The 21,821-nt window shown below is 43.4% G+C and overlaps 1 protein-coding gene across 3 annotated transcripts in view; it reads right to left on the bottom strand.

Annotated features, from left to right (window-relative positions):
• ANO6 (anoctamin 6) overlaps positions 1–21,821 on the bottom strand; it is a 302,301-nt gene that overhangs the window by 118,352 nt on the left and 162,128 nt on the right. For all 3 annotated transcript variants that reach the window (XM_069764476.1, XM_069764475.1, XM_069764474.1), the window contains one exon: positions 19,016–19,161. In XM_069764476.1, coding sequence (XP_069620577.1) covers positions 19,016–19,161 — 146 coding nt within the window. The remainder of the gene's footprint in view (positions 1–19,015; positions 19,162–21,821) is intronic.

The following is a 21,821-nucleotide window of genomic DNA, read 5'->3' as shown; positions in this document are numbered from 1 at the left end:
TTTCCCAACTCAAACGTTTACTCCTGCATCTCATCGACCTATCACTCTCTTTCCAGAATTGACCTATTGTTATGTATCTCCCCTAGATCTTTATAAGTCCACTCTCCTTTGTTGTTTAAGATGCAAGTGGACCCGATAATTCCTACATTTTCGCAAGGTTGGAATGTAAATCCATTCTCGTGGAAAATGATAGATTGTAATAATGTTAGAGGGAGATTTGATTCATTTTTATTTTCTATTATATTTGGGTTTGGCTCCAATCAATGTGGTATGGGATGCCCGGAAGGCCTTTCTGATTATTGATTATAGCGATAAAGATTGTTAAAGATAATTCATAACAGAAGGGTATACGATATATATATATTCGTAGACTTAGAAAATAAGTCTAGGAAACTGAGGTATCATTCATTTTGAATAATAGCCCTGAAAATTTAACACAGTGGAAGGATGTCTCAAAAGCAACTTATGGTAAGTATTTTCAAATGGAGCAAGCCGACAATAAATGTATGTTTTTAAAACACCATTTTTTTTTGAGGAGGGAGAGACCACTCGTTGGTTACTTGCAAATATGGAGCACCTCCAAAAAGAAAATGCTTTTCATTTGGATAAATAAAGAATTTTACCATTTTATTGGAGCTGGAGTAACCACATGATTGATTTGCATCAGCCTATGTAGTAGCATTCACAGAATGAACCTAGATAGGCTATAACCAAATAATCTTAATAATAATCTTTATTTATTTTTTTATATATAGCGCTAACATATTCTGCAGCTCTTTACAGTTTGCACACATTATCATCGCTGTCCCCAATGGGGCTCACAATCTAAATCCCCTATCAGTATGTCTTTGGAATGTGGGAGGAAACTGGAGAACCCGGAAGAAACCCACGCAAACACGGGGAGAACATACAAACTCTTTGCAGATGTTGTCCAGGGTGGAGCTTGAACCCAGGACTCCAGCGCTGCAAGGCTGCAGTGCTATCCACTGCGCCACCGTGCTGCCCCAAACAGCAACTGGCAGAACTCGGCGCACACCGCAATACCTGGTGGCAGTGACACACATGGGGTTATTAGGGCTCACACTCACCTGCAAGAAAAACAGACAAGAGCAATCCAATAAGAAAATCGGATTGCACTCTGATCAATGTTAATCTATGAGTCCCTGCTCATCCGCAATTTTTTTTCTCAGCTGAATTCGGACTGAGAAAACAGCGTAGCATGCTGTAATTGTCCTTGTATATAGTACCAAGCTCGTCAATGCAATTCTTGCAAGAAAAAAAAAAGCACATTACTTGGACAATGCGAGTGTTGTCCGATTTTTACATACCCATGTCCTTAAAAACCCAACATTTCATCTGCCACGTACCGTAAAATCACAGTGTGACCCAACAGAATAGACAGCATAGACATATACACATAGAATAAATAGATATACAGATGTCAATCACATAGATAAGTACAGTGCTTGCGCAGCTTACTGTACATGTATTTAATTAATAAGTTTTATTTTTCTGAAAAAAATGGCATTGGCTCCTGAACCATTTTCAGAACCAGCAGAGGGAAAGAGGAGGGCTGGAGGCAGATGTTTAATAGCATGGGAAGGGGGTAATACCCATGGAGCATTCCAACTATTAACATCAGCTCAGAGCTGTATACTCAGTCTTTCTTCGTTACTAAAATGGGGGACTCCTCCCAAAAAATTACGCAGGGTTCCTATATTTATTAACCAGCAGAGGCTAGGCAGACATCTATGGGCTGATATTACCAGTTTGGGAAGGGGCCATGAATATTGGCCCCATCCCAGGCTAAAAACATCAGATCTCAGTTGACCCAGAAAAGGCGCTTAGCCTTGCTGTTTCCACTTGCCCTGGTGCTTTGACAAGTGTGGTGATACTTGGGGGTTTGATGTCACCTTTGTATTGTCAGGTGGCATCAAGCCCACAGGTTAGTAATGGAGAGGCATCCCCCACTATTAACTCTATTGTGATATTTTATAAAAAAAAACAAACACACACCCAGAATAAATTCCTTTATTTGAAGTAATGACACAGAATCTAAAACCATACTCCCGTCATCGCCCAATCCACAGATGCAGTCTCCTGTAAATTAATTAAAATAATAAACAACAATATCCCTCACCTGTCCGAAGTGAGGACATAATCCATAATATCCCACGACGATCCTGATAACTTGAGAGCAGTCATTGATTTTCTCAAGGACAGGAGGCTGACGCTGGAGCGATATTGTTACGACGCTGGAGCGTCACGGATCGTACCGTCGTAGCGATGAAAATTGCACTGTGTGACGGTACCCTAACACTCAGGAAAGTGTAATCACTCCTGCAGTGTGTAGAGCTGAGCTGCGGTGAGAAGGTTCACAGGAGTTCATCAGCTGATGAGCCCCGGAGATCTCACTTACGGAATCTCTGCTGCGTGACAATTTGCAGAGATGACAGCGTGCAAAACCCCAGATATGAAGTCCGTAAAAACGCAAGAAAAAACTCAGCAAATCCGCAAACATTTTTATACTTGAATTTTTGCTGCATATTTGACTGACTCAATTGAAATAAAATGGTGTAAAACGTGGCAAAACACACACAAAGAATTGATATGCTGTGGATATAAAAGCAGCACAAATCCAGAAAGGAAAATTACTGATCATATGCACACTTCAAGATTCTCATCGACTTTGCTGGCATAAGGATTCCCTGCTAAATTTGGGAAACAGTGGAGTCATTGGATTAAATGCCCAATGGTAGTGCTGGAAGAGACGTTATTTTCAATACACTTTTTCTATAATAGTCAGACAACAGAAATGTCACTGTTTTCCATATGCATTTGGTCAATGTACTGTATTGGTACGATAAATTATGCAAATTTAGATGGGCAAAGGGGGGACGGGGGAAGTTGGGGTTTAAAAAAAATAAATAAATAAAATAAAGGGAAAATTATCCTGGAATTCTGTGAGTGTAATCAGTAAGAAATGTTTGTTTAATAACAACAATGTTTGTTATATTGGATTAAAAAAAAAAAATAGTCAGACCACACACATTAGTTAATAATATTTACCATATGACTACTTTACATCAGTATAATTTTTCAAACCTACTTTCCTTTTGTTGCTTTGATAGAAATTAAAAGTTTAGCAACAAATATTTTTTAAGGCCTTATTCAATTTTTAAAGTGATTTTTTACAGGAAAACCTATAAAAAAGTGATGCCTTTTCAAAACTACATCCATTAACGTATTCAAAATTGCATTCAATAAGTTTGTTTACCTACTGGTGCTTTACGGGAATCACGGCTAGTTTTAGACAAAGTGTGGCCATGCAGAAAAAATAATAGTTGGGTCCCAAATTCTGCACTCACATTATGATACTACCAGTATCTCCACAAACTCATAGCCTGTCTAATAAGACATGTGAATAATACCTGGCAAACATGCGTCCCACCAGGTATGGGTAAATGTGATGCCATCAGCTCATGTCACCTCCCGATGCAACAACAAGCGATGCTGGGCAAACAGTAAGTTCAAGTCACGAGAGTCACTTAAAGGGGTTATCTGCTGAAAACAAATTGCCATCTAACTGCTGGAAAGATGATAACTTATTGATTGGCGGAGGTCGAACTCTGGGCCCCACACTGATCAGCAGAACTTGGAACTTAAATCCCCACTAGAATGAAGAGGCATTGCGCATATATAACATGTGCTGCATTCATTTCCTATGGGGCTGCCAACCTCTGTGCTCAGATTTTTCTAGCAGCCTCACAGAGAATGAATAAATCAACAGTCAGGCTATCCTATGGAAAGGGGATAACTTGTTTTCACTGGATAACCCCTTTAATCTCCTAATACCACATGTATTTTATACCCTAGCCTCTTAAATACACAGCTATTTAGGGCCTTAAAGGGAACCTGTCAGCAGGATTGTGCATAGTAACCTACAAACGGTGTCAGGTCCACGCAGTTATACTGAATAAAATGAGATCTTGGTTGATAAAATCCGTTTTGTTGTTGTTGTTTCGGGTTAATGAGATTCTTGTGCCCTATAGTGGGGTTCATGTATGTGGTGCTCTGATTATATATTCATAGTGCAAACCCCACTGCAACAACCTCTATCTTTCTCTGCTTTAATTGCATACATCCGTCTTTTTACATAGCAGGGATTCAGTTAGGTGCTCAGCTCACCCACTTTCCATATGCTCGCTTTACTATTAGACATTATAAAAGCATTTTTGAGGACGCCCATTATTGTCTATGACACCTGTCATAAGAGATTGATTGTCTGTTGATTGTTTTATATCCACATCTGTACAGTGGAATCTGGTCTACTATTTTGTATATGTGATTAGTTACAAGATGTCTTGGGATCATTGTATTTTGATGACGCATGTACAGTGACTTGGGGTATCATATTGTATGATAGTACCTTTGTATTGTAGTGCCATTGTTGGGATTTGATGTAAATATACAGGGCAGTCCAACATGTTGGCTGTCCCCACATGGGGAAGGATGTTACTGCCATGATTTTAGTCTGTTTTTAGTCTGTTTTTAACCCTTTTGCGTCTTTTGTTAATAAAGTTTGTAATTTGATATATTGCAGGTATGCACAGGTCTTTATGCATTGGTCTTCTTCTCCCTTATGCATTCTCCTCCCATGCATCTTGTATAGCACCCTGAGTAGCATTATTTATTACTAGATGGCAGCCCGATTCTAAAGAATCGGGAGTCTAGAATCCATATATACTTTATTTATTCAAATGTAAGAATAATACAGGTCCTTCTCAAAAAATTAGCATATAGTGTTAAATTTCATTATTTACCATAATGTAATGATTACAATTAAACTTTCATATATTATAGATTCATTATCCACCAACTGAAATTTGTCAGGTCTTTTATTGTTTTAATACTGATGATTTTGGCATACAACTCCTGATAACCCAAAAAACCTGTCTCAATAAATTAGCATATCAAGAAAAGGTTCTCTAAACGACCTATTACCCTAATCTTCTGAATCAACTAATTAACTCTAAACACATGCAAAAGATACCTGAGGCTTTTATAAACTCCCTGCCTGGTTCATTACTCAAAACCCCCATCATGGGTAAGACTAGCGACCTGACAGATGTCAAGAAGGCCATCATTGACACCCTCAAGCAAGAGGGTAAGACCCAGAAAGAAATTTCTCAACAAATAGGCTGTTCCCAGAGTGCTGTATCAAGGCACCTCAATGGTAAGTCTGTTGGAAGGAAACAATGTGGCAGAAAACGCTGTACAACGAGAAGAGGAGACCGGACCCTGAGGAAGATTGTGGAGAAGGACCGATTCCAGACCTTGGGGAACCTGAGGAAGCAGTGGACTGAGTCTGGTGTGGAAACATCCAGAGCCACCGTGCACAGGCGTGTGCAGGAAATGGGCTACAGGTGCCGCATTCCCCAGGTAAAGCCACTTTTGAGCTACAGAGAAGCAGCACTGGACTGTTGCTAAGTGGTCCCAAGTACTTTTTTCTGATGAAAGCAAATTTTGCATGTCATTCGGAAATCAAGGTGCCAGAGTCTGGAGGAAGACTGGGGAGAAGAAAATGCCAAAATGCCTGAAGTCCAGTGTCAAGTACCCACAGTCAGTGATGGTGTGGGGTGCCATGTCAGCTGCTGGTGTTGGTCCACTGTGTTTCATCAAGGGCAGGGTCAATGCAGCTAGCTATCAGGAGATTTTGGAGCACTTCATGCTTCCATCGGCTGAAATGCTTTATGGAGATGAAGATTTCATTTTTCAGCACGACCTGGCACCTGCTCACAGTGCCAAAACCACTGGTAAATGGTTTACTGACCATGGTATTACTGTGCTCAATTGGCCTGCCAACTCTCCTGACCTGAACCCCATAGAGAATCTGTGGGATATTGTGAAGAGAAAGTTGAGAGACGCAAGACCCAACACTCTGGATGAGCTTAAGGCCGCTATTGAAGCATCCTGGGCCTCCATAACATCTCAGCAGTGTCACAGGCTGATTGCCTCCATGCCACGCCGCATTGAAGCAGTCATTTCTGCCAAAGGATTCCCGACCAAGTATTGAGTGCATAACTGAACATTATTATTTGTTGGTTTTTTTGCTTGTTATTAAAAAACACTTTTATTTGATTGGATGGGTGAAATATGCTAATTTATTGAGACAGGTTTTTTGGGTTATCAGGAGTTGTATGCCAAAATCATCAGTATTAAAACAATAAAAGACCTGACAAATTTCAGTTGGTGGATAATGAATCTATAATATATGAAAGTTTAATTGTAATCATTACATTATGGTAAATAATGAAATTTAACACTATATGCTAATTTTTTGAGAAGGACCTGTACAATTAATAAATAATAGTAAGAAAGAACAAAAATAATAGGCAGTATATGGAGAAAACACCAAACAAAAGTTCAAAATTGGTGTGAAAGCATTAAGCTACTTACTGGTAGCGGCATTTTTCGGAGGCCCATGACAGCACTACGAGAGAGAGGGGATCCGCCCTTCAGGAACAGGAAACCTACAGATACAAAAGGGCGGTACCTCTCCCCATGCATCAGTTGTATATTAGAGCCTGAGAGGACTACCGCGGTTAGTAGCACACAAACATACATTATATACAGTTTATGTCCAAAAATAATCAATCATAATGAACTATATACCACACGTGAGATCTATCTATCTCATTATATACATTATGGGAAGTGCAACCCCCACGTGAATAGGGAGGGAACTAAGGGTGCTGTCATGGGCCTCCGAAAAATGCCGCTACCAGTAAGTAGCTTAATGCTTTATTCGGACTCCCATGACAGCACTACGAGAGAATTACAGAGATGTAAACTACCTTAGGGAGGGACTATAGCCTGTAGCACCCTTAACCCGAAGGTGAGATCAGAAGAGAACCCCAAGTCCAACCTATAGTGCTTGAAAAAGGTGGAAGGGGATGACCACGTAGCTGCCTTACATATCTGGTCGATGGAAACTCCAGATCTCTCAGCCCAGGATGCAGCCATGGCCCGAGTGGAATGTGCCCTCAGATTCTGCGGAGCTGGACCTCCACCTGCAGTATAAGCCAGAGAGATAGCCTCCCTAATCCACTTCGCTAGCGTGTACTTCGACACTCTAAGACCTTTCCTGGGACCTTGGAAAGATAGAAACAACGCCTCCTCTCTCTTCCAAGCATCAGTGACTGATATATATTCTAAGAGACATCTCCTAACATCTAACGTATGGAGTAACTCCTCTTTGGAATTAGAAGGATTAGGGAGAAATGATGGTAGAACTATCTCCTGAGATCTATGAAATTCTGAGGCCACTTTTGGTAAGTAAGCTGGATCTGGTCTGAGGACTACCCTGTCCTGTAGAAACTCTGTATAGGGGGACAGCCTAGAAAGAGCCTGTATGTCTCCTACCCTACGAGCAGATGTAATTGCCACCAAAAATGCTGTTTTGAGGGATAGTAATTTAAGTGAGGCTGAATGTAAAGGCTCAAACGGTTCTTTAGTCAAGGCTGAGAGGACTAGGTTAAGATCCCAAGGCATTGACCTATTCCTGTGTATAGGTCTGGATCTACTAGCTGCTTTGATGAACCTTGATACCCAATAATTACCAGCAATGTTGCAAGAAAATAAGGCCCCTAGGGCTGAGACTTGTACTTTTAGCGTACTCGTGGATAGATTTAGCTCTAGCCCTCTCTGCAGGAATTCTAGAATCTGGTTGATTGGTAAACCCTCTTCGATATTAAAATTTGAAGAGGCCAGAAACTTCCTCCAAGTTCTAGAGTAGATCTTAGTTGTTATGAGTTTTCTACTCTTCATAAGGGTATCAATGAGATTTGGAGAAAATCCTCTGTTTTTTAACAGTGACCTTTCAAAGACCATGCCGTCAAATGTAGACCCTTCACTTGTGGATGGTTGATCGGACCTTGATGAAGTAGGTCCGGGATGTCTGGCAGTACCCAGGGGTCTTCCACCGACATGGTCCTGAGCCAGGAGAACCAAGCCCTTCGGGGCCAGAACGGAGCGATCAGTATGATTCTCGCTTGATCCTCCCTTATCTTTCTGACCACCAGAGGCAACAGGTTTAGCGGGGGAAATGCATAAGCCAACCGGAAATCCCATCTGATCAGGAAGGCATCCACTACCAGCGGATATTCCCTGGGATTCAAGGAACAGAATTTTTTCGTTTTTCTGTTGTCCTTGTTGGCAAATAGGTCCACCTCTGGATGACCCCACCTGCGGACAATCTGGTTGAAGATTTTTGTGTTCAGAGACCACTCTCCTTGTCTTAAGGTGTTTCGACTTAGAAAGTCCGCCTTTATATTTTCCTTCCCTTTTATATGTACTGCTGCTAAAGATAGAAAATGATTTTCCGCTATCTGGAGCAGGCGGTCCGCTATTTCCATCAGGGACTCGGAGCGTGTTCCACCTTGGTGATTCACGTAGGCCACTGCCACCTGATTGTCGGAGAGGATTTTGACATGGTGACCCTGTAGATACACGAGGAGTTCCTTAATTGATAATTCAATCGCCAACAACTCCTTTTGATTAGAAGAGGCTGATGTTTGGGGGTCCCATAGACCCTGGACTACCACGTCACCCATGTGTGCCCCCCACCCTGTGGGGCTGGCGTCCGTCGTAACTACCCGAGTCACTTGAGTCACCCAGGGAACTCCTGCTGACAGATTGTCTTCCCTTAGCCACCATCTAAGAGATGTCAGAACCTCTGGACTCAATGTCATCTGACCCTGCAAGGAACCCTGTAAGACTCTGTCATAATTCAGTACGTCAAACTGTAAAGGTCTGGAGTGGAACTGGGCCCAACGGACGGCGGGAATACAGGAAGTTAGGGAACCTAACAAGGACATAGCCTGTCTAAGAGTCATGGTTGGTTCTTTAATTGCTTTTAATACCTGTTGTTGGATATGGCGCAGTTTATCAGTTGGAAGACAGCATTGTTGGGACTCGGAATCTAACAGCAGACCTAGGAATCTCTGGTTTTTTAGGGGTTGTAATCGGGATTTTTCATAATTCACGATCCAGCCCAGATTCTCTAGCTTAGATATAGCTGTTTTTACCTGAGCAAGGCAATGGTCTGCTGAGTTCCCAACTATCAGGAAATCATCCAGATAAGGGATTATGAGGATATCAGATTCACGTAAATGCGCCATGACCTCCGCAACTACTTTAGTGAATACTCGGGGAGACGTTGAGAGGCCGAAGGGAAGGGCTCTAAATTGAAAATGTCGAACAATACCCCCCATAGACACCGCCACACGTAGAAACCTCTGAAAGTTTTCATGGATAGGAACATGATAATACGCATCTTTTAAGTCCACAACTACCATGAAGCAGTGTTTGAACAACATTTTAATTGCAGAGCTGATTGACTCCATTTTAAATGTGGCTTTAACCAGGTATTCATTCAGGGATTTAAGGTTAATGATAGTCCTAAATGATCTGTCTGGTTTCTGGATCAGAAAAAGGGGAGAGTAGAATCCACTCCCTCTTTCTGACTCTGGAACTTCAATCAGCACGTTTTTGAGGCATAAACTCACAACTTCTGCCTCCAAAGCCGTCTGTTCAATAGTGGAGGAACGTAAGGGGGTTAACACAAATTTATCCCGAGGCCAGTGAATAAATTCTAATTTCAGACCTTCTGAAATAATACCTCGGACCCAGTCACTATTTGAGATGTTAGACCATGCGGAAGAGAAGGCTGACAATCTCCCTCCCACAGGGATCGCTAGTCATTGGTCCGGTTTCTTACGTTCTTTTGAGGAACGGCGGAACATGTAACCCGTACCTCTCCTGCGTCTATCCTCCCATCTAAAATTCTCTCTAGTGGGTGAGGATGCGCGCTTCCTTCCGCGACCAAATCTCCTCCTGTTGAATGGACGCCGATAAGAAGATGATGACAAACTCGGGAATTTTTTCTTGTCATCTCCAGCCTTTTCAAGCAGGTCATCCAAGGTTGGTCCGAAGAGGTATTCCCCTTTGCATGGGATAGCGCATAATTTGGACCTTGATTGAATGTCACCCGACCAACATTTCAACCACAGGGCTCTACGAGCCGCGTTGGAGAGTCCTGCTGCTCTGGCCGCCATCCTGACCGAATCGACCGACGCGTCCGACAGGAAAGCCGCAGCATCTTGAATCACCGGAAGCGCACTTAGAATGGAACTTCTGGAAGCGCCTTCCTTAAGCTGGGATTCCAACTGTTCCAGCCAGACCATTAGGGATCTGGCTGTACAAGTCGCAGCCACCGCTGGCCTCAACGATCCGGCTGCCATCTCCCAGGTACCTTTAAGGAAGGTATCCGCCTTCCTGTCAAGGGGGTCTTTAAGGGATCCCATATCTTCGAAAGGTAATGCGGCCTTTTTTGATGCCTTTGCTACCGCAGCATCTAATTTAGGGGCCTTGTCCCAGGTATCCACAGTCGTATCCTCAAAGGGATATCTGCGTTTTAAGGCTGGTGGTAATGAGCCTTTCTTCTCCGGTTTCTTCCATTCCCGGAGAATCAGGTCTTGAATTTTATCATTCACCGGGAAGGACCTACGCTTCTTGTGTTCCAAACCACTGAACATTAGTTGCTGACGGGAAAGCGGAGTCTTAGGTTCTTCTAGGCCCATCGTACCTCTGACCGACTTAACTAATTTATCTACTCGGTCCAGAGGCAGACAGAATCGGCCAGATTCCTCTTCTGATGACGAGGAAGAGAGATTTGAGCCATAGGAACCTTCATCCTTATCTTCCTCTGATGAATCAGAGATCACCGAGGTTCTCTGTTTTGAACTCCCCGCCTGGGACATAGACCGCAGGGATTCCCTTACTTCTGTACGGATCATCTCACGCAGATTAGCCGTAGAAGCAGATTCTTCCGCTACCTAGGGGAGGACAATAAGGGTGATACCATCTATCTAGCCTGATGTCACTCAACCCCTCCACTCCTGTAGACCTCACCGTCTGTTGTATACAGGAGGCGCATAATTTTTTAATATAAGAATCTGGTAACGGGACTTCACACAGGGCACACTCCTTATGTTTCGACTTTGCACTTTTCTTTCCCTAAAATGACAAAGTATAAGGGGCCCGCGTCACTGAGTGAGCATTCACGTAGATCTCTTACCAGTGTACGCCAAAAAAGGTACCGGAACACGAGGGGGTTCTTTGCCAGTCGATGCTCTGGATCCCTGCTTGGACGAGCTTTTACGGCTGGACTGGTCACTTCTGGCATGCTCCTTCTCCGTGGGCTTTTGTCGCACGTCCTCCGGCAACTGAAGCTGCCGCTCACCATCACTCTCCATGATGTGGATGTGACCAAAGGCAGAGCTCTATTCCCAGCTCCTGCTTAAATCCCCCTCAGATCCGGTCAGCAGGCTGCCTGGCGCCACTCCTATTGGTTCCGGCTGATGAGACTACATCTGGGGGGTCAGCGCAGTGTGTGAGGAGACCGGCGTTCAGGATCGATGGGCGCCGCCATCTTGGATGAACTGCGCATGCGCAGTCACCCAGAGACCGGAAACGCCTGCTGACTCCGCCCCCTCGACGTCACTGCACCGGAAACGCTCCAGCTAACGCTGAGAGCGATGCAGGACGCCGAAGAGCACGCAGCAGCGTTCCGGATAGCGTTCCCCTCCTGGCACCGCTACATCACCACCGTGCTGCACCACCACACCGAAGGAGCGATATACTTACCGGCGCCGGCGCTAACGGAGATCAGGAATCCTCTGGACTCTGCTCCCTGCTGTCTACATCACTGACGTGCAGTCCAGCCAGGACCACCGTGATGTCTTCCAGGAGCTTCCGCACCGGTCGAGGTAGGAGACCCCCCCGCTACCTGATTCGACCGGCCGGCCTGGGATCCATCTACGAGATTCATCTGTAGGATCCTGCCCCTCCAGGAACAGGAAACCAACTGATGCATGGGGAGAGGTACCGCCCTTTTGTATCTGTAGGTTTCCTGTTCCTGAAGGGCGGATCCCCTCTCTCTCGTAGTGCTGTCATGGGAGTCCGAATAAAATGTCACTGAACCACTTCACAACTAAATATATATAGTTTTGGTAAATGGTATTATCATTTTTTTGACGAAATTCGGCAGGAGCTTGAAGAGCAACGTCACTGGGCCCGCCTCCACGCAGTAGAAACTTGCTTTGAGGTAAAAATTCAAAAATCACACCAAAATGGCGGGCGGAGTGTGTCACAGTACGGCACATTTCTGATTGGTTGCCGCCTGCTGCGAGCGACCAATCAGACACTGGACACTGTTGACGTCACTTATCTCCGGACATTAGCTCCGGACATTAGCTCCGGACATTAGCTCCGGACAAAGCCACGGAAGTTGGCACAAATTGCAGGAAGTAGTATTCTAGGCAATTAAGCTCCGGACATTAGCTCCGGACATTAGCTCCGGACATTAGCTCCGGACATTAGCTCCGGACAAAGCCACGGAAGTTGGCACAAATTGCAGGAAGTAGTATTCTAGGCAATTATATATTAGATACCGTGGTGAACCCGATATCCTATTACTTTGAATTTTCATGCCCTTAAATCACAGAGATATGTCACACAAAATACTTAATAAGTAACATTTCCCACATGTCTACTTTACATCAGCACAATTTTGGAACCAAAATTTGTTTTTTGTTTGGGAGTTACAAGGGTTAAAAGTTGACGAGCGATTTTATCATTTTACACCACCATTTTTTTTTAAGGACCACATCACATTTGAAGTCACTTTGAGGGGTCTACCCAAAAGCGACACCATTTTTAAAACTACACCTCTCAAAGTGCTCAAAACCACATTCAAGAAGTTTATTAATCCTTCAGGTGCTTCGCAGGAAATTTTGGAATGTTTAAAAAAAAAAAAATGAACATTTAACTTTTTTTTCACAAAAAAATTTACTTCAGATCCAATTTGTTTTATTTTACCAAGGGTAACAGGAGAAATTGGAACACTTTGAACCCTCAAATGCTTGACAGAAGTTTATCACGTATAGCCGTGAAAATAAAAAATCATACTTATTCCACAAAAATGGTCTTTTCACCAACAATTTTTAATTTTCCCAAGTGTAACAGGAGAAATTGGACCCCAAAGGTTGTTGTGCAATTTGTCCTGAGTATGCTGAAACCTCGTATGTGGGAGTAAACGACTGTTTGGGTGCATGGCAGAGCTCGGAAGGGAAGGGGCATTGTTTCAACGCAGAATTGGCTGGAATTGAGATCGGACGCCATGTCACGTTTGGAGAGCCTCTGATGTGCCTAAACAGTGGAAACCCCCCACAAGTGACCCCATTTTGGAAACTAGACCACCAAAGGAACTTATCTAGATGTGTGGTAAGCACTTTGAACCCCCAATTGTTTCACAGTATATAGTATATAATGTAGAGCCATGAAAATAAAAAAATATTTTTTTTCCACAAAAATGATTTTTTAGCCCCAATTTTATATTTTCCCAAGGGTAACAGAAGAAATTGGACCGCAAAAGTTGTTGACAATTTGTCTTGAGTACGCTGATACCGCAAATGTTGGGGTAAACCCGTTTGGGTGCACGGCAGAGCTCGGGAGGGAAGGAGCACCATTTGACTTTTCAATGCAAAATTGTCAGAAATTGAGATCGGACGCCATGTCGCGTTTGGAGAGCCCTGATGTGTCTAAACAGTGGAACCCCCCTAAATCCAACCCTAACCATAACCACACCCCTAAACCAAACACACCCCTAACCCTAATCACAACCCTAAGCCCACACGCCCATAACTCCAACACACCCCTAACCCTAATTCCAACCGTAAACGTAATCCCAACCCTAACCCTATTCCAAACCCTAACTTTAGCCCTAACCCTAAATTTAGCTCCAACCCTAACCCTAACTTTAGCCCCAACCTTAACCCTAATGAGAAAATGGAAATAAATACATTTTTTCATTTTATTATTTTCCCTAACTAAGGTGTTGTGTCATGCCGTAAGCGGCGATAAAGGGGCAGGACGGCGTACTGGGACCCGCACCTGTCCCTACCACTTTAATGGGGCCCTGGCTTTCCCTTATTTCGGGGGTACCTATGATGGTTAGGAGGCCCGAGCCGCCAGCGTATCCCTGTCTCCTGTGCAGGCCCTATGAGTGGCCCCCTCTCCCCCCAAAGGAGGTGAACTGCACCAGTGTAATAATACAACAAATAACAGGGTATACAGACAAGGTAACTAAAAGTCTCAAACTCACAAAATGCTCACACAACCACAGAGGAAACACAGAGAAGGGAAGAGATGGAATAAACTAGGAAGGAAAACAGGTTTAACATGCAACCAAAACAGCAGACACCAATCTCTGTAAATAAACCTCCAACACCAACACTACGCTCCTTCAACCTCCAAGCCAGGCAGTAGAACTGATCACTGACAATAGCTGAAGTCAGGACTGGATCTATATAGAGGATCAGATTACAAAATCCACTTCAGCTGAGAGAGATCCAGCTCTCAGCAATAAGCTTAACTCCTGCACTGCTGGCACAAAGCAACCAGGTCAGAATACAGGTGAAGAACTTCTGTTCACTGTGTGTGAACGAGGCCCAGAGCGCTGCGGTTCTCTGGAACCTCTCTGTCGTGGTAGCCCCGTGACAGGTTGATAAAGGGGGGTTTGATTTACTATTTATAGCGGGTTTTACAGTGGATTTTTAGGTTTGGCAGCTGTCACACGCTTAAAGACGCTTTTTATTGCAAAAAATAGTTTTTGAATCACCACATTTTGAGAGTTATAATTTATCCATATTGTGGCCCACAGAGTCATGTGAGGTCTTGATTTTTTGCGGGACGAGTTGACGTTTTTATTGGTACCATTTTCGTTCACGTGACATTTTTTGATTGCTTTTTATTATGATTTTTGTGAGACAGAATGAACAAAAACCAGCAATTCATTAATTTCTTTTGGGTGGGTCGCTTATACCGTTCCGCGTGTGGTAAAATTGATAAGGCAGTTTTATTCTTTGGGTCAGTATGATTACAGCGATACCTCATTCATATATTTTTTTTATGTTTTGGTACTTTTATACAATAAAAACTATTTTATATAAAAATATGGCGGGTCAATTTTTGCGGGACAAGATGAAGTTCTCAGCGGTACCATGTTTATTTATGCTCGTCTTTTTGATCGCGCTATTCCACATTGTTTTATTATTTTTATTTATTATTATTATTGGGTTTTTTTTACGGTGTTCACTGAAGGGGTTAACTAATGTGACAGTTTTATAGGTTGGGTCGTTACGTATGTGGCGATACTAAATATGTGTACTTTTATTGTTTTTTTATTTACATAAATGTATTTAATGGAACAATATTTATTAATTTTTCTTTAGTTAGGAATTTTTGAAAAAAATATTTTTAAACAGTATAATTTTATTTTTTTACTTTTTTACATTGTCCCAGGGTGGGACATCTACTATATAAAGCTGAATGTGTGTATGTGTGTGTGTGTGTGTATGTGTGTGTGTGTGTGTGTGTGTGTGTGTGTGTGTGTGTGTATGTCCGGGATTGGCATCTGCACCGTCGCAGCTACAGCCACAAAATTTTGCACAGTCACACGTCTGGACCCCGAGAGCGTCATAGGCTATATTGTGAGGCGAAATTTTAACCCCGCGCGTTCCTATTCACCAAACAATTTTGCCCCTATCTACATAATGGGGAAAAAAGTGAAAGGAAAAGTGTTGGAGGCGTCGCAGCTACATAAACAAAATTTTGCACAGTCACACGTCTGGACCCTGAGAGCGTCATAGGCTATGTTGTGAGGTGAAATTTTAACTCCGCGCTTTCCAGTTCACCAAACTATTTTTCCCCTATCTACATAATGGGGAAAAGTGAAAGGAAAAATGTTGGAGGCAAATTGACAGCTGCCAGATGTGAACAAGGGGGACTTAAAGAGTGAGAGCGATGGCGCCAAAGAGTATATACCGTACAGTTGCTAAGGTGGGACCCCGACATGGGATACTCACCACACACGGGGATATGAACACACACACAAAATGCGCCACACACTACCACGTGCTTGAACACATATACCACCCTCAGCACACATTTCACCACACATACACCAACCTCGCCACAAAAGTCGAAACACAAAAGTCGCCGCTCAAAACTCACCACGCGCAAAACTCGCCACATGCAAAAAATAGGCTCACGCAAAACTCGCCACAAGTGCAAAACTCACCTCATGGAAAAATTGCCACATGCACAAAATTTGCAACACATGCAAAAGTTGCCTCACACAAAACTTGCACATACTCAAAAGGCACCAGACATATAACTCACCACGCGCAAAACTCGCCATGCGCAAAACTTGCTGCACACAACTTGCTACACTAACCTGTCACATGCAACTCGACACACAAAAAGTTGCTACATGCATGTCGCCACACACAACTCAACACACACAACTTTACAAACGAAACTCGCCCTAAAACACACACAAGTCTGGTATTAGCCTTCAAAAATAAAAATCTGATTAATAAGCAGACAAACTACAAGAGCAACAAATGTACCATATAGGAAATACGGCAGCTGTCAGTCACATGACCTGTCTATTATGTGTATGTGTGAGCTAATATATACTGCCAGGGGGAGGGCTTCCTGTTGCCTGGGGATTTATCAGGCTGCCAATTTAGCTTACAAATACTGACTTAAAAATACTGAGCAAATAACGTGTGAACGAGGTCTAATACAGAAGATCACACAGGTATATACTATATACAGGGGAGATGACACACAGATATATACTATATACAGGAGAGATGACACACAGGAATATACTAAATAAAGGAGGAGATGACATACAGGTACATACTATATACAGGAGGAGATGACATACAGGTATATACTATATACAGGAGGAGATGACATACAGGTATATGCTATATATAGAAGATGACATACAGGTATATACTATATACAGGGGAGATGACACACAGGTATATACTATATACAGGAGGAGATGACATACAGGTATATACTATATATAGAAGGAGATTACATACAGGTATATACTATATATAGGAGGAGATGACATACAGGTATATACTATATATAGAAGGAGATGACATACAGGTATATACTATATATAGGAGGAGATGACATACAGGTATATACTATATACAGGGGAGATGACACAGCAGGTATATACTATATACAGAGGAGATGACATACAGGTATATACTATATACAGGAGATGAAATACAGGTGTATACTATATATAAGGGAGATGACAAACATGTATATACTGAGGTGAAAATGAGAGGTGTGAGGTGAAAATGAAAAGGTGTGAGTGCAAAATGAGAGGAGTGAGGGAAAATAGTGTAGTGATCGGAAAATGAAAGATGTGAGGTCGAAATGACAAGTGCTAGGCGGGAATGAGAGGAGTGAGGGAGAAAATGAGAGGTGTGAGGGAGAAAATGAGAGATGTGATTGGGAAAATGAGAGGCGTGATGGGAAAATAAGAGAAGTGACGTGCTATAACTAACCACAGATATTTACTATGCCCAGGCAACGCCGGGCTCTTCAGCTAGTCACTGTATAAAGACACAGCACTGTGTCAGATCACCGATCTGACAGGCAGTGTTGGAGGCTTCTCAGCGCGTGCTCTCAGCAGGCACTGAGAAGCCACTTCCCTGCAGGACCCAGAACGACCCCGCGGCCATCTTGGATGCGGGGGCCTGCAAATAGGAGACCCTCGGAACAACACGATCAAATCTCATAGTTCTAAGGGTCTGAGGGAGGCACGGAGGGAGCCCCCTCCATGCGCGATGCTTCTCTATGCCACCTGAACGCTGTTATCTTGTTTGATCGCAGTGTTCTGGGGGTTTAAATGCCGGGAGCAGTCCGAGACCGCTCCTGGCACCAGATGTCAGCTGTAAGAATCAGCTGACACCCGGCCGCGATCGGCCACGCTTCCCCCGTAAGCACGGCTGATCGCACGTGACCTACTATTCCATCCATGGGATTTAAGTCCCAGGTCACATGGACGGAATAGTTAGTCAGATGGCAGAAAGGGGTTAAGAAACAACAAGACGGATTTCATCAACCAAGGTATCATTATATTCAGTATAACGGCTCCGACCTGATACTGTGTGTAGGATACCATGCTCAATCCTGCTGATGGGTTCCCTTTAAGTACAGTAATTCTTTTTTTTGGTGTTATTTCAAAAGTAAGGACATGACTATGGTCACCAGGAACAGGACTACTGCGTCCTGTAATACCCTGCAGTGATAAGGTGATAGCAATAGCATGTCATCAGAAAAAAATCTGATAATGCACACTTCAGACAACCGAACTGCTGAAGCCTATCACTGGCTCCAGTAGTCTTGTGGCTATGGTGGGTGACAGCAAATGTTACATAGTAACATAGTTATTAAGGTTGAAGGAAGACGTTAAGTCCATCTAGTTCTACCCATATCCTAACCTAACATGCCCTAACATGTTGATCCAGAGGAAGGCAAAAAAATCCCATGTGGCAAATAGTAAGCTCCACTTTGGGGAAAAAAATTCCTTCCCGACTCCACATACGGCAATCAGACTAGTTCCCTGGATCAATGCCCTATTAAGGAATCTACTATATATAACCTGCAACATTATACTTTTCAGGAAAGGTATCCAGTCCCCTCTTAAATTTAAGTAATGAATCACTCATTACAACATCATACGGCAAAGAGTTCCATAGTCTCACTGCTCTTACAGTAAAGAACCCGCGTCTGTTATTATGCCTAAACCTTCTTTCCTCTTGTTCTTGATTTTATCATTTTTTTATCCTAATAGGTTTAGGCTTTTCCAATCTCAATATTTTCTTTCAACATTACAATCGTGGACAGGGTTCCATGATTAAGGGTTTGTAGCTGAAACATGTTTGCTCTTGTGCATGGAGGCACTGCCATATTTCAATTCATGAAAAAAATGTGTAGTTTTAATGCATTCCTTGTGTCTTTGCTGGATGATTTCTTTTCTCCAATATTAAATTATGGTACAATTTACCTGAGTGATGGGATTCACAACCACATGGGTACATTTTGCTTCATATTCTGGAAGAGGCTGTTCTTCTTGCTCTAAAAACTCAACCGTGTCCCATTCATATTCCAGCTCAGCTTGTCTGCGCTTCCAAAACTCAAGGAACAAAGTAACTGTTAAAACATGAAAATGGAAGTTTTACTAAAAATACATTGCTTAAAAAAACCTCAATATACTGACAAAATTAGTTTTTTGTAGTCCAAAAAAATTCTCCATGAAGATTATGAACAACAGTAGAAATAATTAACTTTTCCATATGGGATTGTGAAAATATCTGCTTGACTTAGCTAGACTTAGTACCATAAAAATGATATTAAAAGGTGTGTCTTGTAGTCCGAATGTAGCTTACCGGGGAAGGGGTGTGGTGGTGGTCGAGCAGGATCACAAAATCACAGGAGGCAGGGTCCCTTCCTCAGGAAGCCGGCGGCAGAAGCAGTGTAATGCTGCGGGCCTGCTGTCGGCGGTGAGGCAGAGTGGAGTGCATTGCCTTCCTGGTGGCCATTTTCTTGAAGCAACGAACAGCCAGAGGCGTGGTATAAGCAGCCTGGGATGTCAGCACGGATGTGATTTCAGTTTGCGCAGGTGCCTCCACTGGCAGAAATTTCCCTGAAGCTCACGGCACAGCACTTGTGCGGATTATGGCCTTCGCTCAGGCCGAGATCCCAGTCTGAACATACGCTGCCTCCAGCTGCTCAAGATTTAAAGAAAAATGGTACCCGGGAAATGAATGCAATCTGCTCTGCCTCACCGCAGACACCGGGCTCGCAGCATTGCACTGCGGCATCCACTTCTCCCAACCAGTGCCTGCAGTATTTCCCCACTTCTGGCTTCCTGAGGAAGGGACCATGGCTCCTGTGAGCCTGCTCCAACGTGCCCCCACCCCCAGGTAAGATACCTTAAATTCAAACTACAAGACGAACACCCATTTTAGAAAAAAAAAATCTTTTTTTTCCCCCATTTTCCTTCACAAAATTTGGGGTTCGTCTTTTGGTAAGGTGAGTCTTATAGTTAAAAAAAAAAAAATACGGTACCTCAATCTATTCTACACATCCTTTTTGACCTTTATAAATAACAATTTTTTTCAATCTTTACAGTCTTCCATCCTCCAAATACAGTTTTGTAAACATATGTTTATATTCTTTGTGTGTATTGGAACAACATGAAAAAGGCAAATTGAACAAAACTTATCACCCCAACTTTTTGGCAAGCTGCACACTTCATACATTCTGTTTTGGGCGATTACACTGCAGGTCCCACTATATCCCAGGTTGTTTTAGGTGGATCTGATGTATCCCATTTTTCCCCTAATGAGACTGCATGAATGAGGCATAAACGCGTATGGAGGAATTTATTTGTAGGTGTATATTTTATTAAAATTACCATATTTTTCCGACCATAGGACGCACTCCCTCCCCAATATTTTTGGGGAAAATGAGGGTGCGTCTTATAGTAGGAATATACTTACAAATGGCAGTCCCGATGCAGCCTCCCTTCCCAGGCTGGTGCGGTGGTGGCAGTGCTCTGTTGTGTGGCTCTGGCGGGGCTCTGTGCTGCGTGGAGGGCTCCACCGGCATTTCATCAAAGCCCGGAGGCGCCAGCAGCTCTGTTGCTGCGATGCAGTGGCCTCTGGGAAAATGGCGACCGGGGGAAGTGCATGCTCATATTCAGATCTCGGGAGATGAGATCTCGTTGCTGAGATCTTAATCTGAGCATGCGTCACCCCCGGCGGCCATTTTACCGGAGGCCACCGCATCGCAGCAACGGAGCTGCGGGGGGCCTCCGGGCTTTGACGAAATGCAGGCAGAGCCTCCCACACAGCACAGAGCCCTGGTGCCGCCCCAGAACACAGCACTGCCACCCCAGCACAGAGCACTGCCGCCCCAGCACAGAGGGCTGTCACCCCACAGAGCAGCCACCCCACAGAGCACAGTCCCCCACAGAGCACAGCCACGCCACAGAGCATAGCCACCGCACAGAGCACTGCTGCAATACAGAACTCCGCCACCGCACAGAGCACTGCCACTGCACCAGCCTGGGATTGGATTTCCCAGAAGCCACGGCACCAGCCTGGACCACCAAACAACCCCAGTGACCACTCCTCCACCTGCGCCGATCCCTTCCATGGTAAGCTGAATTCGGACTGTAAGACGGAGCCTCATTTGACACATTTTTTTCCCCCTATTTTCCTTCTGAAAATTTGGGGTGCGTCTTAAAGTCCGAAAAATACGGTATAGGCTATACATTTGGGTACTGCACTTGTAAGGGTGGGAGCCATACTGGATATGACAGGGGTTTATACGCCGATGATTTATCTTCTTTGTGGCCTTTTCTCCTGGTCCCATATAGGACGGTGAGTAACTACAAGGAACTACGGTAGGTGAGATCCAATTTTTTTCTGGGCACTGCTACCATTGAACACTTTATTATGATGATTTATGTATAGATCTGTGTGTGTTAATATAGAGTGCTTGTTCTGAGCTCAGCTCTTTTATTTATATGAATTGAAAGCTACATTTTATTTATTTTTATTACAAATGTTATGCATACTATTTAGAGACTCTTCTGCTGAGAATTTATCCAAACTAACCCAACGTACTGTCAATAGAAAAAAAAAGCCTAAAATATTGAAAAGAAGCTGCTAAAGCTCTATAAATGCATATGTACATTTGCAACAGTCACACTGTAAAAAAATTGGAGAGTTGTTATAAAGGGTTTCTTCAGCTACTATAGACGATGCAATTATGTGTTACAATTTAAAATACAGTCGTTTTGC

Source organism: Ranitomeya imitator, chromosome 4, assembly GCF_032444005.1.
Source record: "Ranitomeya imitator isolate aRanImi1 chromosome 4, aRanImi1.pri, whole genome shotgun sequence".
Classification (NCBI taxonomy): domain Eukaryota; kingdom Metazoa; phylum Chordata; class Amphibia; order Anura; family Dendrobatidae; genus Ranitomeya; species Ranitomeya imitator.
This window is presented reverse-complemented; position numbering and strand designations above follow the sequence as displayed.